This window comes from Henckelia pumila, chromosome 4 (genome assembly GCF_033568475.1).
Source record: "Henckelia pumila isolate YLH828 chromosome 4, ASM3356847v2, whole genome shotgun sequence".
In the NCBI taxonomy this organism is placed as follows: Eukaryota; Viridiplantae; Streptophyta; class Magnoliopsida; order Lamiales; family Gesneriaceae; genus Henckelia; species Henckelia pumila.
Window position 1 is genome coordinate 16252784 of NC_133123.1, and position 13711 is coordinate 16266494.

The 13711-nt window shown below is 32.4% G+C and overlaps 2 protein-coding genes across 4 annotated transcripts; both read right to left on the bottom strand.

The window, feature by feature from the left end:
• Positions 1-1745: 1745 nt before the first annotated feature.
• LOC140865223 (cytochrome b-c1 complex subunit 6-1, mitochondrial) lies at positions 1746-5079 on the bottom strand. 2 transcript variants are annotated; one of them, XM_073269789.1, is made up of 5 exons: positions 4925-5079; positions 4764-4798; positions 3593-3677; positions 2194-2283; positions 1746-2087 (listed from the first exon to the last, which is right to left on the bottom strand). In XM_073269789.1, coding segments are annotated over exons 2-5 (210 nt in total). In that variant the 5' UTR covers positions 4766-4798; positions 4925-5079; the 3' UTR covers positions 1746-2054. The 2 variants fall into 2 exon arrangements, with proteins under 2 accessions (XP_073125890.1, XP_073125889.1); XM_073269788.1 differs by lacking the exons at positions 4764-4798; positions 4925-5079 and adding an exon at positions 4182-4209 and having other exon boundaries at positions 3593-3672.
• Positions 5080-5681: 602 nt separating this feature from the next.
• LOC140863453 (uncharacterized) lies at positions 5682-11333 on the bottom strand. Of its 2 annotated transcripts, XM_073266899.1 has the most exons (17): positions 10555-10792; positions 10401-10432; positions 9963-10082; positions 9638-9697; positions 9454-9516; positions 9230-9331; positions 8226-8309; positions 8037-8152; positions 7824-7925; positions 7622-7738; positions 7392-7457; positions 7191-7257; positions 6772-6825; positions 6602-6694; positions 6353-6394; positions 6230-6268; positions 5682-6152 (listed from the first exon to the last, which is right to left on the bottom strand). In XM_073266899.1, the coding sequence occupies exons 2-17, from the start codon at positions 10404-10406 to the stop codon at positions 6048-6050; spliced, it is 1236 nt and encodes a 411-aa protein (XP_073123000.1). In that variant the 5' UTR covers positions 10407-10432; positions 10555-10792; the 3' UTR covers positions 5682-6047. The 2 variants fall into 2 exon arrangements, with proteins under 2 accessions (XP_073123000.1, XP_073122998.1); XM_073266897.1 differs by lacking the exons at positions 10401-10432; positions 10555-10792 and adding an exon at positions 11126-11333.
• Between the last annotated feature and the right edge of the window lie 2378 nt (positions 11334-13711).

Sequence of the window (13711 nt, forward strand, 5' to 3'; positions counted from 1 at the left end):
GAACTTGTGCGATTTTACTTTTGATATAGATTAATCAATTATGAATCACGGTGTTTTTGTTTGAATCTTGATACATGCATGCTTCTTTTCGGCTTAAACTTGGGTTATGTACTGTGATTTTATTTTGTCGACTCTTGATCTATAAAGATTTTCGTTACAAAAATTGGATTTTACCAGATTCGATATATAGTTCTGATTTTACAGGAAAAAGATCCCCAAGTTTACGAGTTTTATGGATTTGTTTGTGGCTGTATCTTGAAACATATATGCCTGTCGCATCAATGTTATGTGATTTAATCTCTCTCTTGAGTTTGATTTTATTTTTTATTCTTTCATTCCGTTCGTGTTATATATTCCAAATGTTCCTGATTACCTGCACTTCAAAACTCTGAAAATCGGAAACATACATATAATCCGAACCTTTCAACAAAGGGTGCTACAGGAGTAATGAAAACGACACCGAGCATGAATCTGTAAGCCACCAGAATAGATAGATTCATGCCGTCGTTTGTAGCCAATTTGTATCCGATGTTCGTTATGGAAAATATTATTTGCACCAGAATCATCATCAGTTTCGCCTTCAGCTCGTGCAGAGTATTCGAAATCCTTGTACAGAAGGCCATTTCTTCAGGTGAATATTTAATTAGTATCAAGAACCAAGAAGAGATCATCATCAGGGTCGCCTTCATCTCATGTAAGTGTTTGAAATCCTTGCTATCAAGAACCAACAAGAGAGTGAGAGGCCTCTTCATCTCTCCTTTCTTGTGCTATATTTTCAATTTGAATATTTGATAGCATGCCAAGTGATTCGTTATATTTTGTGCACTGAACTAACAGAGGCTTCCATTATTCACCACTGCCGAAGCAATGCAAATAACATGTCGCGTCAACTTGCTCGACATTGTTTATATTGATAGCACATATGACATTCCTTGTTTTTGAACAATGCTGTAAAGTTTGGCTTACTTTCAAGTTAATGAAAGAACTTTTCTGTGTTAGAAGAAGAAAAAAACTAGTTCCTATTTTAAATCAATCAGAGACTAATACTATTGATTTTATATTGACTTCTATAATTCCTTTGAAAAGTACTGCAGTCTAGGATATGATATGTTGCTCAGGTTATCTTGAGACCAGAGAATCCTTGACATTTGGTGCACGGTAAAGGAAGATCGAGGCAGGCGATTTGAGATAATCGTCCCATCGACACCATCATTGAGTGACAATAGTTGTGGCAACGATGATAGTTGGAAGGAGTCATAGATGTTAGAGAGAAGAAATGTGGAGGGAAATAAACTCATGCTATTCAAAACCTACAAGAATTGATTTAAAATAAACGATGTTTGACTGTATTGTAATGCCAGAAAATTTATGACAGATATAATCGGCAGTCTATGCTTGTAAATAAAAGACTCCTGACCCGTATTAAGGTACGCTTTTCATATACGTATTTCATTCGCAATTTCAATATTTTTTGTTGAATACTCTGACTTGAGCGTCGGAGTGTCTTCGCCTTCGGGCGAAGTCATCTCACTCTTTTTCTTTGATACGCAGAAATATTTTTGGTGCGAATTCAGTTTGGTTTATGGAAGAAAATTGGTTCGTCGATTCGAGGTATTTTATTAGGTACAACATCCATTGCCGTGCTGCCTTGGCTAACGGCTACTGTCTCCAGAAAGAGTAAAACATCATTTAATGGATCACATTGCATTGGGTTTATCTCCTAAACTAATCGGTATCATCAGACATGAAATACGGATAGTAGTAATATAAGAAAGATATTAGCCATTAGCTGTGATATCCAAATCAACAAGATTTTATGGTTTTATTGATTGAACCTAGTCATCTCCAATTAGCTGGGACTAAGGCTAGCACGACAATCATGATGACAAATTCCATCTCATGCAGCTAGAAGACATCAAACAACTGAATTTCTTCGTTTCCAGACAAAAAAATCTGTACTACTACAGCACTAAGCAATGATGTCTTGTTCTGTTATTAAGATGATAAAATAGCTTGGTTGCGGCATACCAATGACCAATGAAGGTCTTGAGCTGTTATTTAAGGTGCGAAAATAGCTTGGCTGCGGCCTGTTAACGGAAAAAATTCAAAAGTCAAATCAGAATGAAGTGATTTATTTTCTCCAAAAAATATGGGAAAGGTTAAACAGAGAATCAGTTGGATGATGGGGCTTACGCAATTATCGACACAACGCCAATAATCAAAGTATTGTCCAGTACAGTGCTTGTGCCCTGATTCATCACCTTGAATTCTTTTAGCACATGCCTGTAAGAAAGAGTCCATTAGCTGACACCCAGATTGTAAAAGTAAATATTTTAAATGTGTTTAAAATCAACGTGGCTCGTGCTTAGGGAGTGTTTGCAAAAGATTATGTTTTTGTACAAGTGATTAAATTTATTTATAGATTATAAAAAAGTTAGAGAAAAATCGAAAGTTGGTAGTGTTTGAAAACAAATGTGAAAATCTAAAAATGAAAGTTGAGTAGTGTTTGATAAATAAGTTATTAGAGTGATTTTATCATTGACCTTTTTATTAGAATAACTTTTGAAAAATCATAACCACCACATGACTAGTTTTTGAATTTCAATTAAGTTAAGCATAAGCTAACACATAATTTAGATTTAAGAAACACACAAAAGTGATTTTTTAAGCTAAAATCTAACAATCACTTTTTTTAATGATTGCAAACACTCCCTTATTCCCCTCCGTCATTATTGGTTACCCGCTCTTTCTATTCACATAAAGATATATGGTATCAACTTTGTTAACTCCACCAAAACTCAAGTCAAAGAGAATGAATTGTATTTATTTCACAAATGAAAGTGGCAATAAAGATGCTAGCATTTCCAAAACAATCCCAACTTTACTCCATGATTGCCCACATAAATTCACAGTTCATTTCATATGCTGAAATTCAGATTCCAATGACTTAGCTTCGCTTGTATTTATTTTCTTCCAATCAGTTCTCGTCATTAAAAACCTAGAAAAAACAAAACTATTTCATTGTCATTTTTTCCTTCTAAAAACTCATTTCAAATCTCCCAACGTTATCATTATTTTCAATCCCACATTTTATCATTTCTATCAAAAACAAATATACTATTATACCATATTTTAACTCGATACACTTTATTATAAAACTTTCAAATATGTTATATTCCATTAAAATACTACCAAACACATGTATACAGTAAAAACTCTTTCATGACATATAATATATACGACACATCACATTCTCCAATACAGTTCTCAAAACATATTTTCTCACATGATTTTCCCAAAGTACTTCAAAAAAAAAAACCTAATTTTTCCAGAACAACCCTTTTGAAAATCCTGGAAAAATGAAACCATGCATAGCCTAATAAGAATTTTCCAACTGTGGGAAAAATCACATGCCAGCTCAGACAAATAATCCATGCCACTAGAAAAATTTCAAGTAAAGTATCCCATCAAACATCTAATATGTATGTCGAAGGAACTCGATAAAGGAGGAAAAAGATGCATGAAATAACTCATGGAAGGAAAAATATAAAGAAGCAGAAATATGGCGTCACTTGGAAACAGTAAAGTTCACCTGATATTCTTTTAGTGGCCTAGCACATGGTGCCATGCACCGGTCTTCAAGTTCCCTCTTTGGATCTACAGGCTCATCATCTGCCCTAAACGACAAAAGGCAAGAACCGATAAGAACGTATAGGATAACTACTCTATTTTTTGAAACAGACAGACACGATGGCTCTGCGAAATTAATTACATAGCCCAAAGGAGAATTGTTCAATACTGGCAAGAATATAAAGGAGAATTGATTATCTTGAGCACATAAAGTTGAAAAGCCAGTGCACCTCCCATGACTGTTAAGTATGGAAAGCTTTCACACAAACAACTAGAGATGAAAAAAGTAAACCAATTTAGGATCTTCTACAACAACTAATAGGGAAGTCCGAGTCCGAGATGAGAGCCAAACTCTTGATTAGCTTTCTAGAGGAGATCCCCGCAAAAGTTATAAGTCAATTCATGATTTTTCGATATTATCAACCCTTTAAGAGGCCAAGCAAGGTTCACGACTGCCCACTTTAGATAGCTTTCACTTAACCAACAGCATCAGTACATGCACCTAAATATACCTCTGTAATGTGAACACAACCCATATTACCAACACTAACCGAAGGTAGCCATTTTCTCGGTCGTTCTTTGACTATGTCAACCTCAAGGATAGCACCAAAAGATAAGCACATAAGAACGAGAGAAAAGCTCAAACCTAAAAGAATGTCCTTCTAGGTATAAAAGCCCATCTATTTTTATACAACACAATAATTTCTTATGAAAGCTGCACGGGATACAACAGTAGGTCCATCTAAACCACACAAACATAAAAAAATCTGAATCCCACCCACTAATCTCAACTCTTGTAAGGTAGCCAAGATTCTTCTGCTGTAGCTCAATAAATGCTTCGGTGAATCAGTAAAAGCAAAACTAGAGTAGGATTTTCAACAGAACATTAATTTTTTATAAATCTATAAAACCCAGCAACTCAGCTTCCCCTTATCGCACCACAACCACCATAAAACACAGATATCGTGGAGCTTAAAGTGACGGGAAAAGATTGGCCTTTGGATTGATAGCAAAAAAAAAAATCATAATAATATAAAAGGTTTTTTTTTTGCCAATTACCATCAAATCAGCAACAAATTTTCTCAAAAAAAAGTGAAATGATCGAGTAGATGAAAATCAAGGATAACACTCACATAGTTGAGAAATACAAAATCTAAAGCAAATAAACCTGCAAAAAAACAAAAAAATAATAATCAGAGTCAATCATAAGGCCGTGAGCAATGGAGAAACCTTGCATTCAGGAGATCGAAATAGAATAGAATAATAAAAGTGGATCCGATTGGGAGTGGCTTACCGGAAAATGAGAGGTAACGGAGTCAATTAAAAATTGTGTTTATCTACCAAACAATAACATAAATAGAGTTCAGATTTCAAATCGAAGCTCTCATAGTAGATGATGAGAGATTTTAATTTAGGTCTCTTTAGTGTGGAAGTAAATTTGATAGTGGCGAAGGGGTCATATGCAATGTGTTGGGAATAAATGTAAATATTTTGAGATGAAAATAATTTTTTTTTTTTTTGTTATTTTATATATATATATATATATATTTTTTTTTTTGACCAAAACAAAATTGTAATTTTATTTAGAGATATTGTTCATTATAAGAGTTATAAGTCAACTAGAAAAAATCCCTGACACATGTTATTTTATATTTTATTTATATATGATAAAGAACTGTAACAATTTTTATAAAAAATTAAAATTTATTTGGTGATGCAGAAAAATTATATTTGAGTTATTTAAGATAAATTAATATTTGAAAAATGATTTTTTTTGGTTAACTAGCTTGACCATTTTTTTATTTGATTCATTATTTTATAAAATTTAGTTTTGATATACTAACTTTTGATTTTCATTTATTTTTGTTCAATTGCTGACATGACAGCTTAACATGTCAGTATTTTTTCCGATGTCACGTTAACATTTTTCAATGTTACGTTCTCCATTTGACCAAAAAATAAGACAAAGATATTATGAGAGCAATCATGTCTAACAATAAATTAAGATGGAGTGTTACCACGATTTTTTAGATTTGTATAAATAACACTCTACTTTTGTAAAATATAGGGTTCTGAAAAGCTTATTAAAACATTCCGCACCCTTATTCAACACCAGCAATGCACCCCCTTCTTTTTTGTACATAAATACTGCCGAAAAATTTAGTACCACATCACATCAAAACACAAAAGAAGGCAAATTGGCCTATACAAAAAAAAAAAATAGATACATATCATCAAAACATATATCTTCGAAAAATTTAGAACCCAAGTTCGATCCAAATCTTCAGAGCTGTGCTGTATTTCTCAGCATGCTGAGAAAAGAATGTAGGAGTATTCTTCTGAAATATCTATGTTTCTTTCTGTACATGTATCCTTGACCTTTCCGAAAAATTTTGTTTTTGCTGTTTAAACTTCTGCTATTGTGGTTGTTCAAACGGGTCGACCCAGCACTCGTCCTCCTTGACCGCGTTATCCCATCGGTTCTTAAATATCTTCATTTCGTTATACGATCTTAGCCGAACCTGCACGAGTAGGAGTAAATCAGCATATGTTGTCGAAAGATAGATAGGCCTATATTGAACTTGAAACTACAACATACCGCGGATCTGTTGTCAATCTTGTATTTAACTGAAGTTGCCTGAAATTTGTAGTGAGTGGATATGTTTAATCCAGGAATCGTGTGGCATAGTGTAACAACACAATTTGAATCAAGAAATCATACCAGTGGTTCCGAGTTCTTTGAGGGTGATGATTCTGTTCTTGTCTGCATTTGAAAAACAACTATGATTGTGGAGAAACAAGATATTTCGTTGCAACACATAGAAATAATGCCAAATGGAAGAAGCGGGTATAAATGAAAGAAATTTCTAATTTTTGTTAATTCATAGGCTTCACATTCAAAATACGTTAATTCCTAAATCCAACCTCGATCATACAAATCAGTTAATGATGAAATAAGAGACTGGGATACCTTATTTTCATTCGAAAGACCACCTAGTGTAGGGAGACCAAAATGAATTATATACTCCTCGTCGACCACACCAACTTTAACCGTACGATCACCCTGTAATTAAAGTGATGATTTTTGTTTTGCGATGAATGCCATTAATCAAACGAGAACTACTTCAGATGAAAACTTACCTGTGCACAATAACCGAGCTGCTTATCAAGGCCCCAAGCGTGGATCAAGTCATTCTGTAAGAGGGGACATTAGTATTTGTTTTGGGAAGGGGGATTTTTATGTGATTGTGCCTCTCTCATTCATACTCGCGCGAGATACACATGTCAAAGTGGATGCGTGGTTATACAAGAATGTATCGAATTAGAGACCGCCCAAACAAGATCATCTTATTTTAGCTTTGCGTTCATTTAATTGGAAGTTTAGTTTAATAATCACTCCCTATTCTTCATATCATATTGTTTCTATTTCATTTCTTTTATGTCGTAAGCATTATATGGTTAAATTGTGTTCAGAAAATTCATCACTAACTCAAATAAAATAAAATAATGCAAATATACAACCTAGACAACAATTGCAAGGACGCGAAGATTGAGTTTACCTGGATCATATACCACACACAACGCCAAGCTGCTCTTGAAAACACGGGAGCCATCATCTCAACCCAACTGCACCACGTTTTGAATTTAGTGAAACTTAAATGTACGATCCGAATACTATTCACAAGAATCAGAAAAATACATTGAACACCTTCCACCGCCTGAAAATTTATACAAGAGACATAATAGACGTAGATTCTTACCCGACGCAGGGAGGGGTTGTACTGTTTCTGTAACACCTTCCACCGCCTGTAAACTTATAGTATCTCCTATTCACAGAATGGATGTAAGATATTCGATAGGACATAAAAATCACTATTGCAACTAAATGTCCATTTATCACATAAAATCTTGGATATGATGAACAAGAAAATTTCCACTTTGTCAAAGACTAGGTGACTTGAGAAACACTAAATACATGGCTTTTACTAACCTGTGCACCCTTGATTTTATTCTGCGAACTGTAATCTCATGATGAACCTCGGAGTTACCAGAATCAAGAGCAGGTTGTGAAATTTCAAGCCCCTCTTCCTCGATAATTGATACATATCTAAAAAGAAGTGAAATATTACAACAACAAAAAAGATTATTCAAAAATTTCCCTGCTGAGCAATACCAAAGTCACACGTTTGTACCTTCCCGGATGAAAATATTCGACTCCTAGGTCTTCATCCCATAAAAAGATATAGTCATATTCAGCAACAATATCAGGATGCAGAAACCGTTTGGCAAACCACCTATCCCATTGATAAAGATTTTTGACACATCAATATGACTATTGGCATTTGAAAAAAATAATGCATCTCTTAGTTTCCTCATTTCTTTTGAAACATCTTTAAGATACATACCATTTTGTTTGGTTTATGGCAGATACGTGAATGACTTTGTCACCCCATTCCTCATTCCAACTTTCGACAATTCCATCATAGTGAAAAAGCATCACGACAAAATCATTTGCCAAAAACTACGAAAAATCATGTACGTTGGATGATTTTCACTGTTCATAATCAGGAATGTAAAGGAAAGGCAGATAATACCTTGTTAACAATTTTGTTTACCAATGGTTTTTGCTTTATCCCAACTGCAACAGCCAACAAATTCCTCGAAAGGGTTGTCTCACCCTGATTACAAAATACTGCATATCATGAATAAAGTGTACGAAACAACGCAAACAGGACAAAAAATTACTAGAAGGATAATAAAAAAATGTAACTCAATGGTTATTACTAACAGAGAATAAGGAAATTTGTCACATGAGAGCAAAACAAAGTGTGATACAAAAAATTATGCTCATCGTTATCAATCAACTTCAATAACACTGTCCCCATTTTCTTTCATAACTCTTTCCATTTTGCAATGTAAGAAAGTTTATCAAATTACACGGCATCAACATATTATAGTGTTATTATTAGTTTACACAGCCCAAAAATCGATCTGTATTACAATACAATAAGTAAAACATTCGTGCAAATCAGCCAGGAAGGGGGTAGAACCATAGGTGTTTACTCATAAAATAGTCACTAAACCAGACGGATGATCCATTGCTGTCAAGAAAATAAATGGCCGGTTACATTGCTTGCAGGGGCGAGCCCCAGGAGTGGAAGGAGGAAAGCGAGTTCATGAATTTTGGGTGGCAAAACTTGTATTTTCTTTTTCGAAAAATTACAAATAACATTACATTCTAGGAAAGAGTATGACCCTGATTGTTGGCAGGCATACTCAAGATAAGTCAATTATTCTTTCCTATAGTTCTGGGTATTCCTAGTCCAAAAATTCAAAATTCACAAAATGATCAAATAAATTTATCCATGTCAACCAACTGTTCTAACTACGTTACATTAGGTGAGCCTAAAAAAATGATTCGGTGATTCCTCTCGCCTTCCCTACCATTAGTTTATTTAGAACTCTAATTAAGGCAAGAACGAAATCCTTGAGAAATCATGCACTAACTGTTCAAAATAAGCACAAAGATCATCAGAGATGCCACAAATGATTATGACAGATTATCATACTCTGGAAAAAATTAACATGGATTACATACTTTTTCCGTTATGGGACCTGTTAGGGGCTTCACTCTCAAGTTTGATGTTGTTGAAATGATTCCTTTTGGCAAAGCATCAGTACCTACAGGCCTGCATTCTCTCTGAATTTTTTTTTTTAAAAAAGAAGAAGAATAAGAAAAAAAAAAGGCGTTTATTTCGAAGGAGAGATGCTAGAAAAAGATGTGTTCAGCAAAGCATGAAGATAATAGTATAAACCACAAACTTTGCATTTCTCCGGAGTATTCTCTCTTGTAACATTTTCTATCGAGTTTGGTTTCGGTGATTCCTACAAATTCAGATTCGAGAATTATAAGTGAATTTACAATGATGGAATCTATAATTTATAGAGAAGTGATAGAGTCTAAACTGGTAAAGACGATTATGCTCATACAGGGAAATAAATCCACCTTGCAGTTATCAGAGTCCACATATTTCTGTGTCCTGCTTAGTCCATATCCAGGCGATAACTGCATCAATGGAACATATCAGTAAAAGAATCAATTTTGTTTTGAACTTGCAAATGTTCGCTGTAAAACCCGTAATTACCAAAAAGCAGTTTAAAAAAAAAGTAATAACAATGATCTTTTCCTATAATCTGGGCAGGAACCAGTAAACCGACATCATTTAAACCACATGAACCAAAGAAATTTTCATGCATACTCAGAAATATATTTAATCAGTCCAAGAATATAAATTAATGTGTCGCTATCTGATTGTTGAATAAGTAAATACCTCGAACGTTTCAGTCCCCAGCCATGCACTTCCAACAAAGAAAACGCCACAAATCAAAGAAGCAGACACCACAAGACTACAGAGACATGATCTGCTTTTAGGATCAGATAATAGAGAAACCTGAAACAATAAACCAAGTTGCTGATCAGAGAAAACGAAAACAGATAATCCCAAGACAGTAGATCGAAAAATTACACAACCCGCACATAAGACCAACTCCAGTTGAAAAAATACTAGAATCAATGGTCATAAACTAGTTTTGAACAGGGAAAGTCCACCAAGAACTTTTGAGACATTGATACCCATATTAAAACATATGCCAAGATTAGTACTTGAAAAACTGTATCAGGAACATCAAATCTCGACGAAACGAATAACAAAACCGAGAGCTGCTGCCACACCACAGCCATGATTTTCGACACCAGGCAATAGACTTACCATCATTCCATCCAGTAAATTCAGGAAGGCGCCTAAAAGGGGAATGCAATACAAAAATGCTAATTAACTACAACCGAGTTGATTTATCCATATGTACATACCAACTGCAGTAAATATTTATCCCAGAAAATTAAAAATAATTTAAAAAACTCACTGATTATATTCTGAATTCTGGTTACCAATATATGGTATTCATACACAATCTTATCCTCCAAACTTCATTATTGTTCGTTTATGAAAGTCAAAAGTCCAAAACGAAGGCTTGAAACCAATAACAAAACGCCTCAATTTTTATATTATTATTGCTTCGTTTTCATCTGACTGGCTGCTGGGCCAGAGATGATCCAATTTGGGAAATTGACTTATCTATTTATATAATGAATGATGAATGATAACAGTAAAAATAATAATAATAATAATTTAAAAAAACACCAAAGAATTTTTTTTTTCACTCTCTTTTTTTTTTGGCTCTCTGGTAAGCTATTTTCCATTCTTCAATCCACCCCACGAATTAAAGAGCACCCTTTAAAAAAATTTAAACAAAAGAATTATATCAAAAGAAATATCATTTTCGCAAAGCTCAACCAAATACGTGCAGACAACAAACGAAAGAAACGAAGTCAAAGACACCCGAAAAAAAAAAACATGCACGAAAATTGAGCAAACAAACAAACAGTTCACAAATGAAGGTATATACACAGAGAGAGAGAAATGGAAATAATTACAGAGTTGAACGTCTTCATGCTACATAAAAATCCAAAAACTCAGGTGGAGGCGGAAGAACAAAAAGAAACTGCCCTTTTCCCCCTTGGCTTTTAAAACTTTCGAATTAGTAACAGGAAATTCCAACAGTCCTTCTCAAAAAAGCAACGAATATAAAGAAAGAAAGCCCAGGAAAAAAGGAACAAAGCCTCTAAAAAAGACGCCTTTCTGAGATTACTTCAGGGGACCCCGCAGATAGAGACAGGCCCGTGTATATATAGTTTTATACGGTCCGAGGATTTCATCATGAAGAGGTGCCAATAATTTTATACGGCGCATTGGCCTGTCGTGCGAAGACGTGCGAGCGAGATATACCTGGTTAACTGGGTTTCCGCCACGTGTCATTGTGGGACCCATCACCCGTTGTGGACCGGTGGTGATATTATTTATTTATTTATTGTGTAATCCTTGTATCATTGATTGACAATCTTGAGAAATTTATTAATCACTTTCCATTGCTTTCGATTTTATTATTTAAATAAACTGATTTTTGTTTTCTATGTACACGCCAATCCGATTTACAAATAAAATAAAAAATAATATTTTTAACATAAAAAATAATATTTTTTTATATATATTAAATAAGAAATATATCTCACAAAATTAAGTTATGATACAATATACAAAAGTTTTTGTATTGCTTTTTCGAAGGAGAAAATTCCGATTTTTTCCCCCATTTTCGTGGGCATAGCATTGATATCAATTGACCAATGAAAATAGAAACAAATGTCCAAAATTACTTTTTTTTAGAAAATCTTGTTTAATATGATTGCACGGTGCATTGATAACAAAACCAAAATTATTTGTGTTACGACTATGACAAATTCGTTACAAAATTGCCAAAATAAGGATTATTATGTAATAATTTTTTTTATTAGTGTGTACATATTTTTGTACAAATTGAAGCCGATTAAAATTTAAGTAATCGAACATCATTTGACGGTGGATTTTCATTAATATTTAATCATAGTTTCGTGCCAACTATTGGAATTAATTATTTTCCCAGCCAGTCACCACACACACATGATGCGTAGACTACATGAAGTACTAATCATAGCAATTAATGGTGATTGGATCATATATATTTTGTGCATATAATATAATATGATACACTATATATGTTGTATTTGTAGGAGTAACAATTGCTTTGGGTAAGAAAGAAATTGAACGTGATGTTTGAGTTGGTGTATAGTTTAAAATATTGAAGTTGTATAATTATTATTTTATAACTTTTAGTAAAGTCACAAGAGTTTGATTTTATAATATTTTTAATTTAATTTTGAATCTAAATTGTAGTATTCTTTCAATAAAGAGTGAAGAGGAAAATTTTTAAAATTTATTAGGAGAATCGTACCAAGAAACCAAATAGCAATTACTCATTCTACACCATCTTATTTAACAATATATATAACATTCGTGTACATAGAAATATAATAATTACGATGTAATGTAATTTAGTAGAGTGAATTCCAAATATCTACACTATTCATCGCATTACATATTTTTACTTGAATGTTATTTACGATAGCATATATTTCGTATCTTAAGTAGTTATTATAATTAACATGCCATCTAACATATGATAAAATCATGATTATTTTCCTTGAGTGGGCATGACATTATTGATGGGGAATCTTAGACCATAGAAAATAGGGAAATAAATATTTTATCAAATTATAAAATATTTTTTTTCTCTAGTTGAATCGAATTTATTAAAGACGTGGTCTTGAAAAACTCGTATTAAATTAAATTTATAACATGACCAGATCATGAAAGTGACTTGGTCATGACATAACATGAATAAGGCAATTCAGTTTCACACTTGTATAATATTGTGCATCATTTGTTAGACTAAAATTTATTTTGATAAACGAACTATTGATAAAATATTAAATTGGTACATAAACTTTTGAAAATGATTTAATTGGTACATGTTTCAACTAAAAAATCAATTTTATCCTTTATTAAAATTGCTTTTAATTAAGTCCAATTATTTTTAGTAAATTTAACTAAGTGCATATTTTATTTTTCAAAGTAATTTTTATTGATTAAAAATGTAAAAATAAATTTATATTAATTTAAAAATTATAAGATATAAATATCTGACTATTTTTATAATATATATTTAAAATTTACTTGTTAGTAAATTATTTATTCAGATATAATATATTTTTAAAATATTAATAAATATATAATAAAATGATAATTTTCTATCTATTTTAAATAATTATCCATTTTTTGAAAAAAAAATTGATATAAAAATTATATATTAATGTAACCACACTCACTAAATAAATCAAATACATGACTAAAATAAAAATTTAATAATATAACTATTTATTTATTTATATTTAAATTCAAGCACGAATAAAAAAATATAAACTTACAAATTCTTAAATCAAGCGAAAAAAATTTAGGTCATTATAATCACACAAATCGATATAATAAGTTAGATTTTTTTTCTATGAGATTTGTTTTTCATGATCTAATATTTAATGTTGAACATGTTTTTGAATTTTCAACATAACAATGCAAGGATATTTGAAAAA

Bases quoted from the DNA above. Each gene is read 5' to 3' on its own strand.
- LOC140865223 (XM_073269788.1), bottom strand. The intron at 2,284-3,592 runs GTGAACTTTACT...TCTTTCTTACAG, and splicing joins GGCCACTAAAAGAATATCAG to GCATGTGCTAAAAGAATTCA. The intron at 2,088-2,193 runs GTAAGCCCCATC...TTCCGTTAACAG, and splicing joins GGCGTTGTGTCGATAATTGC to GCCGCAGCCAAGCTATTTTC.
- LOC140863453 (XM_073266897.1), bottom strand. The intron at 9,332-9,453 runs GTTTGTGGTTTA...AAAAAAATTCAG, and splicing joins ATACTCCGGAGAAATGCAAA to AGAGAATGCAGGCCTGTAGG. The intron at 7,739-7,823 runs GTACAAACGTGT...ACTTCTTTTTAG, and splicing joins GAATATTTTCATCCGGGAAG to ATATGTATCAATTATCGAGG.